A 26115-nucleotide genomic window follows, 5' to 3' on the forward strand; every position below is an offset into this window, starting at 1 on the left:
CTTTAGTTCATAAAGAAATTTTCCTGTCTTATAAAAGTTTTCTTTCTTTAACCTTTAAATTAGTTAACTTAAGGTAGAGTTAAATAATCAAGATCCATTTTTTCCCCTATATGCCCAACAAAATTTCCAATACATTATTTTCATCATATAAATCACTTTGAACTCATTTTTCATTTCCATTATAATTTTGACTTTGACTCATGATTTATTTAACAGTTTATTTCTTCAATTTTAAAAGTATAGGGATTTTCCTGCTCAGATTCTAGTTAGAAGTTTCTAGTTTAAATTCATTGTGGTCTACTACAAATGATGTATAATTTTAATCCTCTAAACATTTTTAAGACCTAACCAAGGCATAATCTATAGTCACTTTTTGGAAAAATGCTCCATGTGCTTATAAAATATATAATCTACATTTGTTGAGCAAAGCAAACTATGTATGTGATTCTTTTCATTAGCTGTTCATAACTTCTATATCACTACTAATCAATTGATAAGATGTGATTTAGAATCTTCCCAAATGACTGTGAAGTTGTTTCTTCCTGCATAGCATTCACTCATTGCTGCTATTGAGAATTCAGCCTTTGATCACAGTTCATTTGAAAGGAATCTTTCTTTCTCTAGCAATCTCCCTTTCCTGACATTTCTGCCATTTCTTTATGACATTGGTTTCTAGGTATGCATTTCCTTTTATCATTCTACATGAATTTTATTTATCTTTTTTAACCTCTGATTGGATGTTTTTCACCGGTTTTGAAAAAACTCTCAGCTATGATCTCATTATCTCTTTTCCTATTTTCTATCTTTTCTTCCAGAACTCCAACTGAACATATGTTCAAAATTATAATTCTACTATTTTCTAAATTTTTATTTTTATACCCCTCTGGGCTCCATTCTTGACACAATTTTCTGAACTACTCTGGGTTGGAAATTCTCTTTTCATCCCTGTCTAATCTGTAATTAACTCTAACCATTGTGACTTTAATTAATTAACTCTATCCACTGTGACTTTAATTGTGGTTATTACATTGGTCACTTTTACAAGTTGTATTTAGTTCCTTTTCAAATGGCATGTCACTTTTTCTAAGTTTCATGTGCCCTGCATCTCCTTTAAAGCTCGTTTTTATTTCAGCATAATGGTTTTGTAATCTGTATTAAACTATTTTATTATCACAATAAAGTTTTTTTCCTCTGTTCTTATTGATTATTATTTCTTAGTCATGGTGTCTTCTTTCTTTCTTTGCTTGTTGATCGTGTTTGTATTTGACTCTACATTTGTCGTTATTACACTTGCAAAATAATTTGCAGGTGTGATTCAAATTTGGAATTAAGTGAATTTCCTCTAGATTTGCGTTTGATTCTGCAAGCTACTTTGGGACACATCCATAACTACATTAGTGCAAATTCAAGGTTCGGCATTCCATGAACAGTCCAAGTAATTCTCACCTTCATGTATTACTCGCAAGGACTAGCCCCTTAGTCTTGTTACTTTCAGGCTGTACACTTTTCAGCTCCCAGCTTCCTGTGGGGAAGGGCTCTGACTGGATCTACTTGGGTGGGTCTTGGTCTTTGATTTCTATTCCCCTCACCTTATATGGTCTTCAAGACAGAGGCTCAGATTTTGTGGGTTCAACAAATTCCCTCAGAAAAATAGTAGATATTAATACCAACAGAACTCCCATTATTCCTTCATTTTCGCCTCATAATCACTCCTGCATTGGCATTTCTTCAAAGCTACGAAGGCTTTGAAAGTTTTTAGATGTTTTAAACAGCTTTATTTTGGTTGTTTTTAGTGGGAAGATTGGCATGAAATCCTAGGTCACTGTTAGTAAAATCATTCCCCATATCTCTGTTCAGATCACTGGGTGCATAGAATTTACTCCCCTTTTCACATGTGCAGGCTGTTCTTTATCTTTCTGGTTTTAAATTAGACTAACTGTTTTTAAAACAAAATTAAATACTGAAAAGCATTTAAGTAACAATAAATAAAAATCACCCCAAATGCTAAGACACTAATAAAGCTGTAATACTATTTTCTTTTTCCTCCTTTTTCTGCATATTACTTTTAAGGAGAAAACAAATTTTTCATGAGATTACAATTTTAGACTGTATTTTAGAGAAGGGATTAAACTTTTTACAGTTCTGCAAATAAGTGAAAGTCTGTGTATATTTATATATGAGAGGAGACTTCACTTTAAGAAGAATTTCAAGTGGGGCTATTACAATCCTAAATAAATTGAAAATTACATTAGTTTCAATTCTGATATTTTAGCAAAAATTATACTGAATCATAATGTTTTTCTGAGCTAAAAGAAGCTTCTCAGTAGTGTTAAGTGTTCCTCAGAAACCACGGTGTTATTCTGCAGTACTGAGTCAGGCCTTACACTCAACATTGAATGTATGGTTTCAGTTCTTTGGATTTATGTATTAAGGGTAGCACAGCAAAGATGTATCTGCTTCTTATAAGCTCCTGCCCCTGGGCAGAGAATGGAGATTTTTCTGATTGGTCTCTTTTCTCCTGGATGAAATAGGGTCTTAGATATTTTCCAGGCAGGCTCTGACATCTCTCACAAAATCATGATACTGGGCCGTTTTTCGCGTGCAGGGAACCTCTGGAACACAAAGTCTTCCACCTTGAGTAGGAAGCAGGCAAACAGACGTCTGCAATTGCAACTGTGTCATGAGCTTCACTGAGCATTTCTCTGCGTTCACGTGGCCTGAGAAAGTTACAATCAATTGCAGAGCCTTTTTCTTTCATTTTCCTTCCCTGCTAGTCCCCTCCAACCACTCAGGAGACAGAGAGCTATTCAATCTGCCTTGATGACTTCTTGAAAGACATGGGAGCAGACAGGGTCTCAGCAGAGTGACCAAGGGCCAAAAGGTGAAGGCAGGCAGGCTTCAATCCTCAAGGGATAGGAAAGAAAAGAAGTAGGCAGCTGGCATCTTTCATGCCTTGTTGGGATATTATTGAATTGCATGGGTTTAGGGTTCTGGGGTAATGCAGTGCCCAAAGCCCCTCTCCTTGTGTCCTGCTTCCCATTTCTGATGCCAGTACTGACTCAGCAGATTGGGAGATCCGGTGTTGGCTTCGATTACTCTACCTTCCCCCAGGTCACTGGCAGTTGGTGGGCAAACCTCCTGGGCAGCGTGGGTGACGAAACCTGGTGGGTGACACCAGCAGAAGAATGGGACTGTGAACCCTCAAGCCCCACCCCATCCTTCCTTCCTCTCTGGGGACTAAAAGTCTGGCATGAGGGAGCACCAACAGCCACTAGCTGGGCAGCCTTCCCGGGAAGATGCAGCTGCTCCCACTGCTGCTGGCCTTTCTCCTACCCTCCAGGGCTGGGGCAGGTGAGTGGCCCAACCCCATCCCATATACTCTAGAGTCTGACGGCCCAGGCACTCCCTAACTCTTTGTCATTGGGCACATTATTTGAATTCACAGTACCTCATCTACAAAACAGGAATAATAGCAAAGCCTACCTCATAGAGTTGCTAAGACAGTTAAGTTAGTTAGTGTCCATGAAATTTGGAATTGTACCTGGCACGTACATAATAAAAGGTCTATAATTGTGCTCTGTGAATTCATTCTGTAGCTCATGTGTCAGAGCCTAGGAGACAAGGATACAGCAGTAACAGTCCCACCAGCTCATGTCTAGAAACTTAAAAACCGCTCCCATGCTGGCCATGAGCTGTACTCAGAGGGAGCAGGGAAGCTCCCTGAGGAAGACAAAGTACCGGGGAACTTCAGGGAGAAACCGCTCCAGAGGTTCCAGATCTGGACAGCAGAGATCTCTCCACAATGTGAGGTTAAGCTGGCCTTGCCTACAGCAAGGGGTGCTCTCATTTTGAGAGGTGGGAGTGAGCTGAGGTCCCAGTGGGGAGCCAGCAGTGTTTCCTTGAAAACCCTGGAGCCCTCTCCCATAATGTGGTACCCTACAGACCCCAATTCTCAGGGCAAATACTCCTTCCCCTGCATCACCTCTCCAGCCTCCCCATCTGCTAGCCTCTCTGGAGCCACCAACTGTGAGGTCAGCAAGCGCAGAGATAAGTGCTGAATTCTTCCTTCCAGGGGAGATCATTGGAGGCCGAGAGGCCAGGCCCCACTCCCACCCCTACATGGCTTATCTTCTGACTGAAACACCAACGGGTCTGAGCACGTGTGGGGGCTTCCTGGTGCGAGAAGACTTTGTGATGACAGCAGCTCACTGCTTGGGCAGGTGAGGAACTAAGGAGCTTCTGGGCTACCAATAAGGCAGGCCCAGGAAAGTAAATGAGAACATCTGTCTGAAAGCAGGTGTCTAGCAATGAAGGGTTGAAGAGACTGGGTAGGAACTGGGGGGCAGGGAACAGGACAGAGTAAATGAGGACCGAAAGAGGAGATGGAAGTCGTGCATTGGGGATTGAAATATGAATTCAAGCTAATTCTCAACTTATTCTACAGGAGGCAAAACTTAAGGTCACTGTGTCCCCAACCATCCCCAGCTCAGGGTTTTGGAGAAGCAGACAGCAGAGAGAGCTCATTTCCCTCCACTTTAGTCTTGCTGTCCTAGGCTGTCCACCTATACTGCAGACCTTAGCTCCTGTGGCTCATACCTACCTCTAGGCCACCATTCCTTTGCAGCCCTATGCGTGTCATCCTGGGGGCTCACAACATCAGGAGACGGGAAAGGACCCAGCAGAGAATATCTGTGCTCAGAGCCATCACCCATCCTGGTTATAATCAGCAAAACAACCTGAATGACATCATGTTACTGCAGGTACCACATGCCTGACCCTCTGGTCTCCAGCTGAGCTGGCTCCCCACCTGTCCTGTGACCATGGAGGAGGAAGGAGGGGCAGAGTCCCAGAGGGTGGTGGGGTGCGTGCAGTGAGTGCTGCACAGACACTCCCTGATTACTTGCTCTCTTCGTGCCAGCTGGAAAATAGAGCCAGGCTGAATCGATTCGTGAGGCCAGTGGATCTCCCTCAGAGTATGGCCAGGCTGTGTGCTGGGACCGTGTGCACTGTGGCTGGCTGGGGCCTGGTCAGCCTAAACAGGAGAACAGACACACTCCGGGACGTGCAGCTGCGAGTGCAGAAAGATCAGGAGTGCAGCGATCGCTTTGATGTCTACAACGGCCGAAGGCAGATTTGTGTAGGGGACCAAAGGCAGAGCAGCACCACCTTCCGGGTAAGGTCACGGGCATTGCCAATGGGCCTGAGATGGGGGGCCTGGGCAAAACTGGGCAATGGAAACAGACTACAACCCATGGCCTCAGTCTGGAAGCCAGATCAGAGCATGGTGGGGGTCTTTTTCCATCAACGTGGTCTCTGTGGAATGTGAGGAACACAAGACACACGAGATACATATATATGCAGAGTTTACCCTTGGGAGGTTAAAGTACCTTCACTTCGGTTGAGCTAGAAACAGTAACCATAGCCAGGGTTCAAGCCCAACCAATTAGAGATACAGAAGCTTGACTTCTGCAACCCCAACACCCTCCCATCTCACACACACCCAACAACTGAAGGAGCCCACCCACCCTGCCTCTCTGAGCTTCAGGCCTTAGGGCAGCAGCACTGGGGAGGCCTGGAGCAAGTGTCCTTCCTCTCATCACCCACAGGGGGACACCGGAGGCCCTCTGGTGTGTAACAATGTGGCCCAGGGTATTGTCTCCTATGGAAGTGGCACTGGGACGCCTCCAGCAGTCTTCACCAGGGTTGCACGCTTCCTTCCCTGGATAAATAAAACAATGAAGCGCTTCCAGTACGGGGAATCAAACTGAGACGCCCCTCCTGTGACTGACTCTTCTCTGGGATTGAGGCCAGCTCCAGCGCGGCTCCCAGAGCCATAATAAATGTCCATGTTTAGAGTGTATGTAACCTATTTCTCATGTGTTCTTTAAACATCATTCATTACATAATGAATGTATCCAGGACTGAGTCTGAGCTACTACAGGGAAATGGGGTCTTTCCCCCAGACAAATGAACTTCCCCACACACCACCCTGGGGATAGGATGAGCTACTTCCCTCCTCCAAGACATCCATTCCCCATCTCCCTTCCACCATGTCCTCAGGGTGTGATGGAAGGGCAGATGTCTCCCAAGGGCAAGGCTCTCTGCTCTCCTACAAGACTCTACCAGAGACTCCCCTACAGATATAGAAGTACACTTTAAAACGCTGTGCCACTGGTATGTGTAGGACAGGCAGACCAAAGGAACCCAATTGAAATTCCATACGAGGTTCAATTTAATATATGGCAAAGGTGGTGTCTCAAATCATTGGAAAACAATAAACGTTCCATATGTGGTATTAAAATACCTAGGTAGATTTGGGTGGGCGAGGGAAGGTAAAATTGGATCCAGTCCTCACACCCTAATCCAAAATATGTAACTCTCAAATACGCCAGAGATGTAAATGCAAAAAATGAAACCATGCAAGTCCTAGAAGAAAGAAAAAGATCTGCTTGCTTAAAAATAGGTAATGAACACCCATGTTCACAACAGAACTATTCGCAGTGGCCAAGAGATGGAAGCAACCCAAGTCTCCATCGATAGCCAGAGTCCTTCCCCCAAACTCTCATGCCTCCCAACGCCCACTGTAGTATAGACCAGTGTCCTCATTTTCAATCTGACAATGGTCTGCTTCCTGTTTTGATACTCTAAAGTTACATAAACTCCACCCACAACATTGACTAAATTCACAAGACTTTTACCCCAAAGACTCACCCATGACTATCTACACAAATATCACATTTGAAAAACAAAATTGCTGAAGTCACGTAACTTAAACTCACACTTGAAACACCTTCCTAAGGTAACTGTACAGAATCAGCTGGGAGGTTCCACCTCTATCAAAATATTATTTATTCCTTGCAATGTGACACTGACCATCTGAACTTTTGCAGTTTCCATACTCTAAATGGAAGAATCACTGAACACATATCAAATCCAACTGGCTATATACAGAAATGCCTTGGTAAATTTGACCACTATTTTATAGGTATTTCTTGTCAGAAAGTGATTTGCCTAATATTCAGTGTAAGCCATGTATTAACAATGCACCTTTGACAATGCTCAGTCATTCTGTCTATATTTGCTACCACCTACCCATAGAAATTATCTGTTGCTTGCACGTTCTTGGGATAACAGTGTCATTATTAAATGTTTGCATTAGCAAATAGAACAAATACTTGATATCACAATGTGATGTGTAACAATGTGGGGCAGGAGGGAGGGTGGAAGAGCCCCCACCCAGCCCTTCCTCTCTGTGACATGTACTTGGAGGTCCAGAGCACCACCCAGCTCAGGACTCAGTCCCCAGGAAACACCCAGGGCAGACCCATCTCACGTCCATATCTTTCCCTGCCAGTCAGCACTTGCAAGGCAGCTCTCTGCCTCCAGCTGCCCTGCTGGAAGGGTTTTCACAGACCTCCTGGTGCTCACCTCCAGAAGACAATTCCCTCCATGACCACCCCAGAGCCAGCCCCACCACCTCCCACAGCTCTGCAGTCCTCTTTACTAAGTAAACCTCAGCAGCAGAGCTTTGGCAAGATAGTGTTTTCAAGGCACAGTGAAACTAGTGCAAAAGTACACCATTCCTCCCACATTCTTTCTCCATGTGCAGACTCTGCATTACAGGCCCTACTGACTTGACGGAAAGTTATAAAACCATAACAAGCTCATGCTCAGTAACCTCACAGGGAACCTTTCTCCCCACCCAATGGCTAAGGCAGACTTCCAGCCTCCAGAGGTTGCTGCCTCTGTCCCCTTGCAGATTATCCAGGTCAGGAGAAACTAGACACCAGCTATTCTTCATAACCACAGCAGAACCGCAAAGTGCTGATGGTGACCTTGATAATGGTGTGTGACTTTGTCTGGGAAAAGGATGACTGCCCAGGAAAGCCATCTGAACCTAGAATAGGACAACAGGGAGTGGCAGAGGCCAGCCCCACTAGCTCATAGAAAACATCTCTATTATATAAATGTGTAAAAACTATCAGAAGTGCATGAAATCTGCTAAATATGAATTATTTCAAGATTTTAGGCAACATGACCCCCAAAACAATTAAGAACTCAGTTAGCCTGAGACCCTATCATGGTTGCTTTATCAATGTTTCCACTGAACTTTCAGAAGTATAATTTTCCAAGGTTACATTATGATCCACTGTATTGATGTACAGCAAATTATTAAACCATTTTGACAATCTAGAAATTTTACAGTGTTTGTTTTGGAAGCTGCTATTACAACTTTGACAATTAGAATGGGTTTCAGAAGTAGCCAACCATGAATATGGCCTGAATGACTCCTAACTCCTGGTATTCATTCAGACTGAAAAGTGAAGGCGTGGCTGCATGACAGTCATCACTGAGACCCTAAATTCCCAGGGCAAGTAGAGACCAGAATGATTAGGGAAGGTCGGGATGAACTGCAGCCTCTTCACATTTTGCTACCACAATCAGATGTCGCCCATGCTTCCCGCAACTGTCACTGAGGGGAAACCACCAGCAGCAAATCCCTATGTGCAGAGCCATCCCATATCCTGATGGAGACTAAAGACAGGGACCAGAGGAGAGACAACCAAGATGGAGCAGCATATAAATGCTGTGTTTACCTTCTCTCACAACCACATCAAAATTACAACTAATCTACAAAACAACCATTATTGAGAATCGCCTAAAATCAAGCTGAACTGGAGCCTTTCAACTAAAGACTTGCAGAAGAATCCACCTCTAGACTGGTAGGAAGTTCAGAGACGTGGAAGGTCAGAGAGGCTGGTCCCACACCTGCGTGTGACCATTAAAGATCAGGAGGGCTATTTCGGCTGTGGGGATCCCCTCCCCATCCCTTAGAGGAGCAAGAGATTCCAGTCTAGGTGCCAGTGCCAGGGAGAGAAGTCCCCATAATTTCTGGTTGTGAAAACCAGCAGGGATTGTGACTGAGTGAGACTGAGAGCACTCACAGGAACTCCTCTTAAAGGGACTACACGTGGACTCATCCACCAATGGAATCACTTGCTCTGAGCTCCAGCACTGGGTCAGCAGCTAGAAAGGCAACAGGAACATATGGTGGGGAATTGAATTGTCTGGCTTGGGACGGGAGCAGGAGAGAAGGCTTTCCCCTGGATAGAGGAACTGCTGGAGGCCATTGTTTCTTTGCCCTACCCCGAATGCAAACACAGATGGCAGCCATTTCTGAGTCTCCGCCTTTAGTTCACCATGCCCTGGTGATTCGAGACCTGGCCCCTCCCAACTTTTGGGCACAACCAGGCTGCTTTCAGTGGCTTTTTTGTGCAGATCACCTGCCTTGGCTCAAGCTGCAGACTTTCCGAGGATCTCTCAAAGGTTCACAGAACCCAGACAAGCAGTATCAAGCTTGAGTGTGTCCTGTACCTCTGGCTGAGTAGCCCTAAGCCAGCACTAGTGGCAGCTAGCCTTGGTTCATGGTTTGTCCTCTCAAGGCACTTCCAAGCACAGCACCAGCAGCAGCCATCTGCAGACTTCTTTCTGGCTCCTGCCAGGTGGCCCCAGGAGGGGCACAGGCTGTGGCTGAAGTAGATCTAGGCAGATCCCCTCCAAGGTGGTCCTGGGGCTGGCACCCCCTGTGGTCAGCTTCAAAATAAGCTGGAGCTTCACCCAACCGCCTCCAAGTATGACACACACATGGGGCGGACTGGGCAGGCACCAGAGTCCTGCTGAGGCACATACTGCTCCATAGGATGAGCCCCTGTACAACAACTCTTCCACTGTAGTCAAGGCCAGTGCTTACAACCAGTGAGCCCAAGGGTCAGTCCTTCACACTGATGTGCAATTATCAACCAAAGCTCAACTACAAGAGGAGGGCACACACAACCCACACAAGGGACACACCTGGAGCGTGTGGCTCAGGTGACCCAAAGGACTGCACCACTGAGCCCACAGGACACCTACTACCTAAGCCCACTCTACTAAGACCAGAAGACATAGCAGCCCAACCTAACACATAGAAACAAACACAAGGAGGCAGCCAAAATGGGAAGAGAAACACACATGTCCCAAATAAAAGAACAGAAGAAAGCTCTAGAAAAAGAACTAAGTGAAGTGGAGATAAGCAGTCTATCAGATGCAGAGTTCCAAACAGTGGTTATAAGAATACTCAGTGACCTCAGGGAGAACTTCAACAGAGAGATAAGAAGCATAAAAATGGAAATGGAAACCATAAAAAAAAGAACCCGTCAGAAATAAAGGATACAATAATGGAAACAAAGAATATATTACAGGGAATCAACAGTAGATTAGGTGAAGCAGTGTTCCAACCAGCAATGTAGAAGATAAGATAAGCAGAAAACACCCAACCAGAACAGAAAAAAGAATCCAAAAAATTGAGGAGAATTTAAGGGACCTCTTGGTATACCAACATTTGCATTACAGGGGTACTAAAAGAAGAAGAGAGAGAGTAAGGAATTGAAAACCTATTTGAAGAAATACTGATAGAAACTTCCCTAACCTGGTAAAGGAAATGGACACACAAGCCCTGGAAGCAGAGTCCCAAACAAGATAAACCCAAAAAGGCCCACACCAAGACACATCATAATTAAAACGCCAAAGTTTAAATAAAAAGAGAGAATCTTAAAAGCAGCAAGAGAAAAGCAGTTAGTTACCTACAAGGGAGCCGCCATAAGACTGCCAACTGATTTCTCAACAGAAACTTTGCAGGCAAGAAGTGAGTGGCAGGAAATATTCCAAGTGATGAAAAGCAACAACATACAACCAAGATTGCTCTACTCAGCGAGGCTGTCATTTAGAATTGAAGGACAGATACGGAGCTTCCCAGACAAGAAAAAGCTAAAGGAGTTCATCACCACCAAACCAGTATTACAAGGAATCTTAGAGAAACTTCTTTAAGATGGGATGGGGGTTAAGGATAGGTGAAAGGGGAAGGGATTAAGAAGTACAAATTGATTGTTATACAGTAGTCATGGGGATGTAGGTTATAGCATAAGGAATATAGTCAATAATATTGTAATAACTAGGTATGGTGCCAGGTAGCTACTAGATCTATCAGGGTGATAGATGGGAATGGGGTTAGGAGCAGGGTGAAAAAGGTGAAGGCATTAAGAAATACAAATTGATCGTTAATACAGTATGGGGAATATAATCACCAATGTTGTAAAGATCATGTAAGGTGCCAGATGGGCACAGAAGTTATCAGGGGGATCACGTCATACACTGCGTAGATGCCTGACCAATGCACTATACACCTGAAGAGCTGAAGTAGAATGATACTGAATGTCAACTATAACTAAATATATAGGTGTATATAGTCACAGGATGTTGACATAGGGAAGATAGTCGATGGCATTGTAACAGCTATATAAGATATCAGAGAGGTAGTAGCTTGAGGAGTGCGTTATCACTTTATGAGGGGTTTAAATGTCTAACTATTATGTTGCTTTGTACACCTGAAACTAATAAAAATAAATTATTTTTTTAAAAAATACAGGAACCAGATACAACTTAAGCCTCATGCCTTCCTTTTAGTTCAGTAGCTGATCAGACCCCAGCTCCAGCTTTTCTTCCAGCCTGAATCATCTGCTGAGTCCCAGGTCACAAAGGGGCTGGTATAGGTTCTACAGGAGGGCTCAGTAAACATAGCTCCTCCATGGCACTAGGACCCAACAGAGCAAATAATCACTTGTTACCTCTTGCCTCTTCCAGCCATCTGAACACGAGGCCGAACAACTTCTCCTTTGAGGTCCTTCGTCTAGCACCAGAGTTAGGACTAGGTGATACAGGGGATAATGTGCAGAGAGGCAGGCTGGGATGCCTGGATGATGGCAACTATCTGGACACAGTCCAGGAGGTGGAAATGGAGGTACAGCAGGAACACAGAGCATCAGTACTACAACAGTTCTGACCAGTTGTGTGTGGGAAGTTGCATGTGGGAAATCCAGAGAAGGCTCTTGCAAGGGAAAGGTGACAGATGTATGCCAGCAGTGACCCAGAGGCAAAAGAGTCTTAGGGGCATCTGGGAAGATTATGCCCACAGTCCACAGAACTGATTTACCAGGGTCCAGAGAGACTCCCATCCAGTCTACGGGCCTTATTCCTGACGCCTCGGAAAGACAGTGGAGAGCTGGAGAGCAGTCAGGACCGCGGACGCCCAAATGCTGATGGTCTCTCTCTCTCTCTCTCTCTCTCTCTCTCTCTCACACACACACACACACATACACGCACGCACGCACGCACGCACACGGCCTTTCCTTTCAGACAACAAAGAATCGCAGCAGAGAGGAGTGAAGAAAAACAGTCTGCCTAGAGGGGAAAGTGGAGGATGTGAGCTGGGACCTGCCTCTCTCTGTTCCATGGAGAGACTAGAGACCCTTCTGTGTGAGGCCCAGGACAGTGTCCGATATGTCAGTGTCAATGAGAACCCTCCTCAGTCTGCACCTGGATCAAGCTCTAGCATAACTTAATTAAGTTATGGGTACAAGAATAACTTAATTAAGCTGTATAACCCTGCATCCATCTGATGCTCACTCTATGGATTACCTACGCTTGGAGTTTCCTTAATAAACCACATCTTAGGTGAAAAGGAGCTAACTTTTCTTTCCCTTTGTTAAAACGCACTTGTTAGTTACCTCTTGACCCTGAGCAGGCTCTAACTGCTCCTTCATCCTCCATCTTCTTCCGCATCCTCAGGCAGCCCACCTCCCAACCCCCCACTCAAACACATGCTCAGGGGTCATGCCAGGTGAGCAGTGTGAGGAAGCCCAGCTGAACAGAGGCAATGAATGAGCTGGTGTAAGGGACACCTAAAGGCCCAAGAGACCACTCACCCCACCAGGATCCCGTGCCTTAGGGAATCACCCACATATCCCTGACTCAGGTTCTCACAGCCAGCTGTTGCATACTCTATGGGTGACAACTGGGCTCCTCCTTGTGGTGCCAAAACTCCTGGTAGGTAGACTCTCAGCTGGGCTCTGGGTTGGGTCCTGGAGGACAAGGTGGGAGCATTTGCCCCAACCTCAGGGTCCAGTCCCTGCCTGATCATGCAACAGCCACAGGACATTTTAGCCCATCCCTTCTGGTCACAGTTGGCAGTTTGGCCCTGCTCCTGCCATCCATCGATACATAAATGGTTAGTGAGGATCAGTCAACTGCTGGCATGGTGCATGGCCCTGGAGATACAATGGTGAGAATGACAAATGCCTAATGACCCAGGATCAGAGTGACTTTAGTCTGCAGTCAATGTATCTCTGTGCTTTGTCCTCAGAGTCCTCAGTGACACGTCTGAGTGAAACTCAATAAGAATGGAAGAGTGTCCATTTCAAACATAAGCACCACAACTGCCATTGTTTACCATAATACACTCTACTGGCATCATCTCCCATGATCTTAGAAAATACGGATGAATGGAGTTAAAGGAAGCTTGTGTATCATTGTGTCCCATGGTTTCAAATCCTGGAGCATCATAGAAGAAAAGAGGGAAGGGATCGAGACGCCCACTCCACCATGTTAAATCAGAATTGTCCATCTATTTTAAACATTTGGCATGGGTGAAATTATTTCCTGTGGAAAAAAAATCCCAGTACTATAAAGGAAAAATATAAACACATAGTAACATAGACTGTCTTGTTCCTTTGAGAAGATTGAGAACCACACAGTAAATTCAAGCACATTTTGTTGTCAACCCTGCTCTGAGAACTCCTCTTCTCACCTCTCCTTATCTTTCAAGTACTCTCTTTAACATCTCACCTCCACATCCTCCCCAATCTCCATATAAGGCCCAGGAAGGGAGGTGACCAGCATAGCCACTCAGCGAGTATTCCACAGGAACAGAGCTGCTGCTGTATCCACCAGGGCAGGGCTTCTCCATACAGATTTTACTCCGCACATTTTCGTCTCTACAAAACCTCTGGCCACATGGCCGTACAGGCTGCTCTGACTTCTACTGGAAAGGATGCCCCATGTGGAACCATGAGAGCCATCCCACCCATGAGGTCCATCCCATGTCCTGCCTATAAGCTTAAATCAACCCCATTGGGGCTGCCATACATCTATATTTCTCAATTAAGTGATAGAATCTAAGTTATCTGAGTATCTTCTGGGTTCCCTCTACTAGTGTGGCAGCCAGTTATTCAACCACCCAGTTCTGGAAATGCAAGGAGAAAATCTCACCCAGGTCCACCTGATAGTCTTTAATTTAGGACAGCTATTATGCATACCATCTTTTTAGCCCAACTGTACTCTCTTGCAAGCTAAACACCTGGTTCCTTATCCATTCCTAAGAAAATGAGATCCCTTCAACTCCCAGGATCCTCTCTAGTGGAAATTCTCCTCAGAGGCCAAAGAGGGGAAATCCAGTGGCCAGATTCTCTTAGTTCCTCCATTGTGCTGAGCTAACCTCTCAGGTGATGAAGGAAACTGGCGTACTTGGAGAAGACCCCAATCTCCACCCTTGAGGCTCAGGCCTAGGAAGTTGTTTTCACAGAGGGAAAGTAGCCAGTATTTCCACTGCATCCACCATTCCTCTCAGCACACTGAGTGAGAAGAAAGGCAGGAAACAACACCCAGTTTGGGGCAGTCTCCCATAACTGAGACTATTTCTTCTTTCCATGGAAATAAAAGCAGACACTCTCAACTCTCAACCAGGGATGGAGGGTGATGAGGTGCAGAAATTTTGCCTACATGACAGTCTTCAATGGTGCCCCATGATAAATTAGAAATTTTAAAAAAAACTGAAAATAAATTAAAAATAAAAAAAATAAATTTATAGATAACTAACAAATAACCAATGTTTTAGACACAAACTCTAAATAATCCTAGGGTAAAAGAAGAAAATCAATAAAAATTTAGAAATGTTTTGAAATTAATAATAAAAGCATGTCATCTCAAAACCAAATAAATAGAACTGTGCTTAGCGGGAAATTGACATTCTTAAATGTCATTTATTAGAAAAGAGGAAAAGCTGACAAGTCAATATGATCTCATGACTTCTATCCAAGATGTTAGAAATAGTACACTATTAAAACCACAGAAAGTAGAAAGATTGAAATAGTTAAGGTAAGAACAAAGTCTATTAAAATAGAAACAAATGCACAAACAAAGCTAAAAGTTTGGTAATTGAAAAGACTAATAAAGCTTATAAAGCTATAGCAAGACTGATAGGGTTGCCAGGTTTAGTAAATAAAAATACAGGATTCCAGTTAAATTTGAAGGTCAGATAAAAAATGTTAGTATAAATATTAGGCATCTTATATTTTATTTGACAACACTTAAACTGATTAAGAAAAAAAGAGAAAAATAATTACCAGAATCAACAATGGAAAAAGAGATATCACTATACATTTTACAAATATTTTTTAAAGTTTTTATTATACTATAAAAAACTTTTTTATAATTAACCTTAAATTCTAGATTAGAAAACTGATTAATTCTTAAAAAACATAACTCACCAAAACTGACACACAAAAATTTGAAAATATGAGTAGCCCAATATCTGTTAAGGGATAGAATCTACAATTTAAAACCTCCTCCGAAGAAAACTCCAGAAGTTAATATAGAAGACTATCTTCATGACTTTTAGGTGTGCAAGAATTTTCTTAAATAAGGCACAAAAACCACTAATCATAAAGGAAAATACCTTAAAATTAAGAGTGTTTGTTCATCAAAAGACAAGAGGATGAGAAGACAAACCACTAAGTGGGAGAAATCATTTGCAATGCATATATTTGACAAAGGACTCATATCCCGAATATACAAAGAACTTCTACAAATCAGTAAGATAAACACAGGCAATGTAATTTTTTAAATGAGCAAGCTCTCACATTCTTTGCAAACCAGGATATTAAAATGGCCAATAAGCATATAAAACATTTTTCAACAGTATTAGTTCAAGGAAATGCAAATTAAAAACTGCAATAAGATACTTCTACACAGCCACTAGGGTGGCTAAAATGAGAAGTTCTGACAATATCAAGTGTTAACAAGGTATACCAACAATACCAAAACTTTCATACACTACTGATGGAAGTGATATAAATAAACACTTTGTGGGGGGGAAAACGTTTTTCTCAACACATGCTTATGTCGAGTACAACAATTCCATTTTTAGATATACATTCAACAGAAATTCGTACATATGTGTACCAAAGGTATAAATACAAAAGTTCATAGCAGATCTATTCTCAATAGCAAAAACAATGGAAATAACAAATTCCAATATCCAATAGAATGGATACAGAAGTTGTAGAATAATCACAATGGAACATTAATCATCAGTAAGAATGAAGGGACACCATTCCACACAACCACTTGGAGGAGTCTTTAAAAACATAACTTGAATAAAAGAAGCCAGACACAAAAGGGTACATAGTGATTGATTCTATTTAGATAAAGTTTTTTAAAACAAACTGGCAAAATTAATCTAAGGTGATGGAAGTTACGATAAAGGGTACATTTAGGGGGAAAAAAAGGTAGAGTCTGAGAGCTTCTGGGGTGCTGGCAACAGTCAATTTCCATGCAAGTACCGTACTATTTAGATTACTATAGCTTTCTACTATAGCTTGAAATCAGGAATTGTGGTGCCTCTAACTTTGTTCTTTCTCAGAATTTCTTTAGCTATTTGGGGTTTTTTGTGGTCCCATACAAAATTTAGGATTGTTTGTTCTATTTCTGTGAAAAATTGCTATTGGAATTTTAGTAGGGATTGCATTGACTCTATAGATGGCTTTGGATAGTACTGCCATTTTAACAATATTAAATCTTCCAATCCATGAACATGGGATAACTTTCCATTTGTTTGTGTCTTCTTCAGTTTCTTTCATTTAAGTCTAGTAGTTTTCCTTGTATGGATATTTCAATTCCCTGGTTAAATTTATTCCTAAGTCTCTTATTGTTTTTGATGCTATTGTGAATGGGATAATTTTATCTATTTCTTTTTCAGATATTTCACTGTTAGTGTATAGAAATTTCTGTATGTTCATTTTTATGTCCTACAAACTCGCTAAATTTGTTGGTTGGCTCCAACTGTTTTTTCACTGAATCTTTATGGTTTTCTATATATAAGTGCATATCATCTGCAAATGACAACAATTTTATTTATTCCTCTCTGATTTAGATGCCTTTTATTTCTTTCTCTTGCCCGATTGCTCTAGCTAGTACAAGATGTATATATTTTGGTATGTTTGTGTCATTCTTCAGCAAAAATTCTACTTTAAAAAAGTCTGAAAATACCATATGTTAGTGCAAATATAAAGCAACGAGAAGCCTTATAAGCTGCTGGTGAGAGCATAAATTGGTACAATGATTCTAGAAACAGTTTGGCATATCTTATGAAAGTTGAAAGTATGCATATGGTTTGACCCAATGACTGCACTCTTAGTTACAGGTGATAATGAGATTCATGCAAATTTGCACCAGAATACATGTTCAAGAATGCTTTTACTTTTTCAGATTGTGCATATAAGTGAAATCATATAGTATTTAGCTTGAGCTGTATGACTTATTTCACTTAGCATAATACCTTCTACGACCATCCATGTTGTCACAAACAGCAATATTTCACTTTTTATGGCCAGGTAATATTCCATTGTATATATGTATCACATCTTCTTTATCCATTTGTCTATCGATGGATACTAAGGTTACCTCCATAAATAATGTTGCAATAAACATAGGGATGCATATGTCTTTTCAAATTAATGTTTTGAGTTTCTTTGGATAAATTCCTGGAACAGAAGTCCTGGGTCCTTCTTTGTCCCTTGTTATAGCCTTTGTTTAAAAGTCTGTTTCGTCTGATATGACTATTGCTATCCCAGCTTTTTCTCATTTCCATTTCCATTAAATATCTTTTTCCATCCCTTTACTTTCAGTCTGGGTGTGTCTTTTGATCTGAAGTGAATCTCTTGTAGGCAGAATCTCTTATATGCAGAATCTAAAAAACAAAATAAACAAACTTGTAGATACAGAGAACACTTTAATCGTTGCCAGATGGGAGGAGGGGAGTTGGGAGGATGGATGAAACAGGAGAAAGGATTAATTGCCAGTTATAAAAACAGTCACAAGAATGTAAAGTACAGCATGGGGAATATAGTCAATAATATTGTAATAACATCATGTGGTATCAGATGGGTAACAGACTTATCAGGGTGATCACTTCATAAGTTATATAAATGCCTAATCACTATGTTGTACACTTAAAACTAATATAACATTGTATGTCAATTGTAATTGAAAAATAAAAAATTATTTAAAAAATAAATGAATAAATATGAAAAATGCTTTTACTGGTATCATACATAAAAATCACAAACTAGAAAAAAGTGTCTATTATCAGTAAATATCTACTGATATATTGTGGTATATTCATACAATAAAAACACACAATACAAATAAATCCACAAACATAATTTTAAATAAAAGAAGCAAGTTACAAAAAAAACACACATAGCCAATTTATATAAAATTCAAAAATAGACTAAATTAAATTATATTGTCCAGAGACACATCCACATGCAGTAAAAATATATTTACTCTTATTCAAACTCAGAAACAAAATAGATGCAGAAAATAAGGAAATAATTATGCCAGAATCAGGTGAGTGGTCTCCTCTAGTGCAGGTAGAGGGTTGTGACCAGGAAGCACGTGGAGCTTCTGGATGCTGGCTATGTTCTTTCTTAACCTGGGTGGTAGTTACATGAGCATCTGTTCTATAATTGCTCATTAAACTGTATATGTAAGTTATAAGCTCTTCCTATTTAAGTGATCTATGTCACAGTTTAAAGAAAACAAAAACCAAGCCAAGAGGTGGAAGCAACCTAAATGTTCATTGAGAGACAAATGGATAAAGAAAATGTAATATACACATATAATGGAATACGATTTAGCCCTAAAGAAGGAAATCCTGTCATATACTACGACATGGATGAACCCTGAGGAAAAGAGAGGTACTGCGTGATTCCACTTATATGAAGTATCTAAAGTTGTCAAACTCTTAAAACAGAAAGTAGGACAGTGTTTGCCAGGGGCTGGGGGAAGGAGAAAATGGGGAATTGTTCAATGGATACAGAGTTTTAGTTTTGCAACATGAAAAAGTTCTAGAGATTGTTGCACAACAATGGGCATATAGTTACTACTACTGTACTATACCCTTAAAAATGGTTAAGATGGCAGGGTTTTTACCACAACTTAAAATACAAACAAAAAAAAACCTCATTTATAAACTCCACACCTCCAATGCAGACAAGCCCTTCCTAAATTGGCTCCTACCTAGCTCATCTTCCACTATTCCTGCCCTTTTTCCCTGAACTTTATGCTTCAATAATACTGAATGACTTGTAGTTCCCCAAATAGCCACCCTTTCTCTTGCCCTCTTTGTGTATGTTGCTACTTTTCTCCCCCAGAAAACCCTGTCTCAATTTGTCCAATGACAAAGTGTAAACTACCCTTGAGACCTCGGCTCAATGAAGCTGTCACTGCCTTCCCAGGACAGATTTGAGAGCTTCTCTTACCATCCCACAGCACTTACATCTCCCCATTGAGGCACTTTGCTGTTTGTGCTGTAATTATTAGCTTGTAGACTGTGATCTCCTTTTTATCACCAGGGTGTGGCATCTAGTAAGTGCCCATCAAACTATTTTTTGACTCATAAAGTGAGTGAGTGGCACTTTATCTGGAAACCCAGAACCTGAGAGGAACGGAGAAGTTTAAGATCCAGACTGATACTCGCATTGTCACTGAAAGAACTCGTGATGGAACAGAAGGCTGGGAGAGGGAGAGATTGTGCCAATCATGTTTCATATGATTATCAAGGGATTCAGACTAGATTTTTTAAACGGTCATAAAATCAGGGAGGAGTTCGAGCAACTGGAAGTATGCGCTGAAATAATGGCACATGAGGTCCCAGAACACAAAATGACGATGGAAGTAACCATCCCAGCCCTCAGATTCCTGAGTGTAACCCAGAGAACAGGGTGGCATTTTCACGAAAATGGAAAACCACCACTCCTCTGGAAACAGAGTGGAGAGCCCCAGATTCCCTCACATATTGTAATAGGACAGGGGCACGTGGGAGACTGTTCCAAGTGCTGGAACAGTCCTTTGGCTTTTTAGATTCCTGGCACACCTTAAAAGAACACAATTCTGGTTCACAAACTCTTGGAAGAAGTAAGTGATGTTAGGGGCTAATAAACTAACTTTGTGGACTTACTATGCCTGATACTTTACCAAAAAAAAAATAATAATAATAATCTCTTATTTAATCCCCACCATCTGATGCCCATTTTACAGATGAGTGGGGAGGGGGCTAAGAGACATGACAAAACTTGCCCCATACCAGGATTCCAATGCTGTCTGATTCCAGAGCTCTTAACTATTGATCCACCTAGCTCCCAAATGTGTGGAATAAGGCTTCTGTAAGGAAAGGACAACCCTTCCCTAAGCCTTGATAATGTGATCTTTGCATGTAATTCGCAGATATTTGCCCTGGGATATCCACTCCTCTCTTCTCTTCATGATACTCCTCTTACAAGCACTGAAAAATCAATCCTTCACAAGAGATCTTTGTGCTTAGATTCCTCCACCGTGGCAGCCTCAACAGACCAACCAAATGTTCAAAACTATATCAATCACATACAGCACCTAGGAGGAGAAAGTTATTCCTGGATGGTTGTCTTAAGAGGTAAGGAATAAGGAGCAACTGAAAGGTAGAATCATTACCCAGGAAAATATTGATTTCAGATCCTAGAGGGCTAAATGACCAGTCCTGAGTAGCACCCCCTCAATTAATTGAAATCACAGATGGGAGAGCATAAAATATGCGTTGGGGCTGGGCGCTCTGACTCTTGCCATGCTGGCTCAGAGCCGCTGCTTGACTCATTCTTGGCAGCAACCACAAATCAAACAAGTTTCATGTAGGCACATGAAAAGGACAGTTGGTCCAAAAGCTCACCAGATATGAGACGATTGCCATTAATAGATTTGATTCTAAGATGCACAGAACTATCGGTTGCTGGCCTAGATGATGTGTTTTGCTGGTAGAGAGACTGGCTGTATCACAAGGTTTATGAAAGAAGCATCCCAGATTTAAGGGATTTTACCCAAATCTATGGCAAATGGATGGCTTGAGGACTGCTTCGAATGACTACTGAGTAAATGGAGAGGCTGGTGAAAGGAGAAGAGACAGAACAGGGAACAACACAAAGCCACTGTTGTCAGATCTGCAGTGAGCCTACAACAGAAGCGAGAAAGCAAAACAAGAAGCTGTCCCTGCCATCTCTCACCCCTGAGACACTGAAATTCAACTCCCCTCAACCTTTTACTGCCCTGGCTACTTTCTTCACTACCACCTTCATGCAGGAGCACAATTAAAACAAAAAGAGACCCAGGGAAGCATACTGGAGAGAGCCCAGAAGTCCTATAATTAAAGACTAAAGTACAGTGAAGATCAGAAGCAAAGCAAAAATTTCAAGTAAAGCTAAATATTAGAGAACTACAAATGGACTCCAGCTAAAGTACAGAAAAAAAACAAATTTTCCAGTCCCTATCCTATACAATCTCATTGGGAAGCCCTCTTTATACATAAAACAAGGTGTCTGGTATTCAGCTACCTAAGTGCCAAAATAAAATTGGAGGGTAAATACCATGAAAAAGAAATAGAATGCATTGTTTCTACACTACTAAAAAGAGAAAGGGAAATCTTTAGAAACTCAATCACTTACAAAAGCAGACAGAAAAGGAGGAGAAAATACAGACTATAATGCAAGTTAGTATAAATAATTTCGAACATAACAGCAGTTAAACAAATTGTAAATGAACTCTACACATAAGTTAAAAGACAAATATCAGATTTGGTGAACAAATCCAGCTAAATATTTACTTACTCATAAGAATGTTAAAACGTTGGCAATAAAGGGATGAAAAAAAGATACACTCAATAGTTTAGTGGCTACCAGAGGGTAACGGGGAAGGGGTGTTAGATGAGGGTAAACAGGGTCAAATATATGGTGATGGAAGGAAAACTGACTCTGGGTGGTGAACACACAAGGTGATATGTAGCTGATGTATTACAGAATCGTACACTTGAAACCTATTGTAATTTTACTAACCATTGTCACCCAAATAAATTTTAACTAAACAAAATAAAAAGACACACTCAGTAGACACAGACCAAAATAGACTTGATGAGATTATAGTAAAATCACACAATTGGAATATTTTCCATATATTAAGATAAAAGTTAGAAATCTCTAGGAAAACACAATTCTAAATATGCCTATATATAAAATCAATAATTTTATGTATATATACTAGAAAAAGAAGATAAAATTAAACCCAAAGTAAGCAGAAGAAATAAAATAATAACAACAAAAAGCAAGAATTAGAAAATAGAAAAACAACAGAGAAAATAATGAAGCCAAAGCAGGTTATTTCAGAAGATCAATACAACTGATAAATCTCTAGCCAGCTGATCAGGAAAAACAAGAGAGATAACCCAAATTACCAATATCAGCAATGAGAGAAGCAACATCACTACACATGCTACAGATATTAAAAAGGATAATAAAGGAATATTATGAATAACTTCATGCCTGTAAGTTTGGCAAATTAGGTGAATGAACAAATTCCTTGAAAGACAAAAACTATCAAACTCACTCAATAACAAATGTGTTCTTTAGAATCCTATGTCATGTAGTTATGAATCTTCCTTCAAACAAAGCTCCAGACCCAGAAAGCTCCACTGGTGAATTCTACCAAACATTGAAGGAAAAAAATAATACCAATTCTACTAAACCTTCTTTAAAAATAGAAGAGAAAGGCTCGTTTGAGCCCAGTATTACCCTGATACCAAAACCAGACAAACACATTACAACAAAAGGAAACAACAGACAAATAGCCCTTGTGAACACTGTATTAATTATCTATTGCTGCATAACAATTACCCTAAAATTTAATGATGTAAAACCCACCATTTCTGTGATTCAGGAATCCAAGTGGAACTTAGCTAAGTGTTCCTGGTTCAATTTCACCCGTGAGACTTAGTCAAGCTGTTTACTAGAGCTGCAGTTTCACCTAAAGACTTCACTGGGGCTACAGGATCCACCTGGAAGCTTACTCCTGTGGTTGTTGATGGGGCTTAGTTCCTAATAGGCTGTGGAACTGCGGGCCTCAATCAAACACCACACCCACCATGCCATGTAGAGCACTCCATAGAGTTATGTACAATATGCCACCTTGCTTCTCCCAACACACACACACACACACACACACACACACACACACACACACACACACACACATTGCATTTTGAGAGAGGGAGGGAGGAAACGAGAGAGGGAAGGAGAGAGGGAGGGAGGAAGTCCTGAAAATAGAAGCTACATTCTTTTAGCAACTTATTCTTGAAAGTGGCATTCTATCACTTCTATAATATTCTATTAATTAGAAGTGAGTCAGTCAATCTAGTCCACAGAGGAGGAGATTACATAACAGCATAAGTACCAGGAGGCAGGGGTCATAGAGGGCCATCTTACAGGCTGCCCATTGCAATAACAGATGCAAAAATTCTTTTAAAGTTTTTAGAAAATCAAATATAGCAACATAGAGAAGGATAATGTATCATGACCCAATGGAGTTTATCCTAGGATTGTAAAGTTAAACATTCAAAAACCAATTCATGTAACTCATCATGTTAACAGACTAAAAATAGAAAACTATGTGATCATCTCAATCAATGCAGAAAAATTCTTTAATAAAATCCAACATCCATTCATGATTTAAAAAGAAAAACTCAGCAAAGAACAGAAGGCAACTTCTTCAACCTGATAAAGAGCATCTACAAGTCCCTATACCTAACATCATACATAATGGTAAAAGACTTAAATTTGGAAATGAAGCAAGAATGTCATTCTCACCATTTGTATTCAACATTATACTGCAGGACCTAGCAAGCACAATAAGGCAAGAAGAAATGACAGCTATAGAAATTGGAAAGACAAAAGTAAAACTTTCTTTATTTGCAAGTAACGTAATCATCTATGTAGAAAATCCTAAGGAATCTACCAAAAAAGCTATTAAAATAATGAGTTTAGCAAGTTTACACATTAGAAGATGAATACATAAAATCCTATTGTGTTTTATATGCAAATAAAATCAGACATTGAATTTTAAAACATTTACGATATGTTTACAAAAAAGTTACATGAAAATATATGTCCTTTTATATAACATTCTTGAAATGAGAAAAAATTATAGAAAAGAGATTAATGGTTGCAAGGGGGTTAGGGATGTGGTAGAGGAGCACAGTGGGGTGTGTGGTAATAAAAGAGCAGCACGAGGGTTCTTCATGATAGGACTGCAGTACCTTGTGACTCTTGTGAACAATACATGATCCCACACGTGATAAAATCGCATGGAACTAAATACCACACACACACACACACACACTGATGAAGTCTAAAAAAGATTGGTAAATTATATCAATGTGAGTTTCCTGGTTGTAATAATGCTATAGTTTTGCAAGGTGTTACCATTGGAGGAATCTGGGCGAAGGGTACATAGGATCTCTCTGTAATATTTCTTACAACTGTATGTAAACCTACAATTATCTCAAAGTAAAAGCTTTAATTAAAAAAAATAGTTCTGGTTGCTACTTGTTACCATGGCTACAGAATAATCAGCCTTTTTCTAGGAGTGTGAAGACATTTTTATTTTCAGCTTGAATTTCTGTGTACCGTCATCCTCTGGGCGGCAGGGGCGAGACTTGGAGTGGGGCTTATTACTACCACCACCCACTTTTAAGTGTTACCAGCATATCATTGAGAACTATCTGTAAACCAGATGTAAAGATATTCTTTCTCAATCAACTGGCTGTTAGTACCTCTTTTAGTGGTAGAAGGGACCAGATGCAGCAACTTGTCTATTACTTAAGAAGGGATATCTTGGTTTGAGATCACTGACCCGTCAAATGTTTCACTAATAATGATGACCCATGAATTTTGTGGGACTTATTCCAACATTCTGCCCCTCTTGCATCTGATCAAACTGTCTAAAGTAGTTGCTAATTCTTGACCCCCAGGTCCAAACAACATAACATCATCAATGTAATGGACCAGTATGATGTCCTACAAAGTAGAGATGATCAAGGTCCCTGCAATAGTTGTTGAAATGACCCTGAGTGATGGTATATTGGTGGCCCTGCCAAGCATTCCCCAGGACACCTGCAGGAGATCTGTTGTATTTGCTCCAGCAATAAAACTACACTAGGAAGAGCAGCTGCAATTAGTCACCACCTGATTAAATTTACAGTAATCTACTGTAATTCTCCAAGATCCATCTGTCTTCTGCACAAACCAAATAGGTGAGCTGAATGGGAATGTGGTAGGAATCATTACTCCTGCATCATTCAGTAATTGAGTGGTTGCACTAATCTCCAAATTTCTCCATGAAGATAATATTGATCTCAGTTTACTATTTTGGTAGATAGAAGCAATTCTGCTGGCTTCCATTTGTCCTTTTCTACCATAATAGACCTCACTCCATGAGTCAGGCAACCACTGTAGGAATTCTGCCAGTTTTTTAATATGTCTATTCTACCTCTGCCTTCTGGAACTGGGGAAATAGTCAAACGTTGGTTTGCAAATCACTATGAGAGGAACCCATGCCAAAACCTAGCTGACCACCTCTATCACCTCTATAAGCCCATTCTCTGACTGGTGATTCACAGAGGCATTTGGGATCTTTAGAAATTAGTATCAAGTCAGAGCCAGTGCCCAGTAACCAAACAAAAAGACCTACTATTTCTCAGATTTTTTTTCTCTAATTTACAGTCACTCTGGGAGACAGCCACAGGCAGCCTTGGGGAAGGCAAGGAGGAAGATGTACAGTACAGATTTTTAACTATGTAGCAAGGACCTTCCTCAAGGGCACTTATTCCTCTGCTTTCAAGAAGCTCTGGGTCAGTGAGTGAGCTCAAGTCTGGGAATTAGTTGAGGTACCTGGTGATATTCAAGACCTCTGGTCACTAGCTCTAGAATGCTTCCACTTATACAAATCAATTATGACTTTAGTAGGTGGCCCATCTATTTTAGTTCTAGGGACACCATGAACAATTAGCCAAAGTCAAAGACCTCTATTTGTCAAACTACCTTGACTTCT

General features: G+C 41.0%; 1 protein-coding gene and 1 long non-coding RNA gene across 2 annotated transcripts in view; one reads left to right on the forward strand and one right to left on the reverse strand.

Annotated features, from left to right (window-relative positions):
- Positions 1 to 3220: 3220 nt before the first annotated feature.
- On the forward strand, positions 3221 to 5860 carry LOC109436089 (cathepsin G). Its single transcript, XM_019714370.3, has 5 exons — positions 3221 to 3351; positions 4073 to 4220; positions 4625 to 4760; positions 4919 to 5173; positions 5607 to 5860. The coding sequence occupies exons 1-5, from the start codon at positions 3297 to 3299 to the stop codon at positions 5766 to 5768; spliced, it is 756 nt and encodes a 251-aa protein (XP_019569929.3). The 5' UTR covers positions 3221 to 3296; the 3' UTR covers positions 5769 to 5860.
- A 9460-nt stretch (positions 5861 to 15320) lies between these two features.
- LOC141570610 (uncharacterized) overlaps positions 15321 to 26115 on the reverse strand; it is a 43232-nt gene continuing 32437 nt past the window's right edge. Inside the window, exon 4 of the long non-coding RNA XR_012494809.2 lies at positions 15321 to 17899. This is a non-coding gene — a long non-coding RNA (uncharacterized LOC141570610). The remainder of the gene's footprint in view (positions 17900 to 26115) is intronic.

The sequence above is a fragment of the Rhinolophus sinicus genome, chromosome 3 (assembly GCF_057876585.1).
Source record: "Rhinolophus sinicus isolate RSI-liver-muscle chromosome 3, RSI-T2T, whole genome shotgun sequence".
Classification (NCBI taxonomy): domain Eukaryota; kingdom Metazoa; phylum Chordata; class Mammalia; order Chiroptera; family Rhinolophidae; genus Rhinolophus; species Rhinolophus sinicus.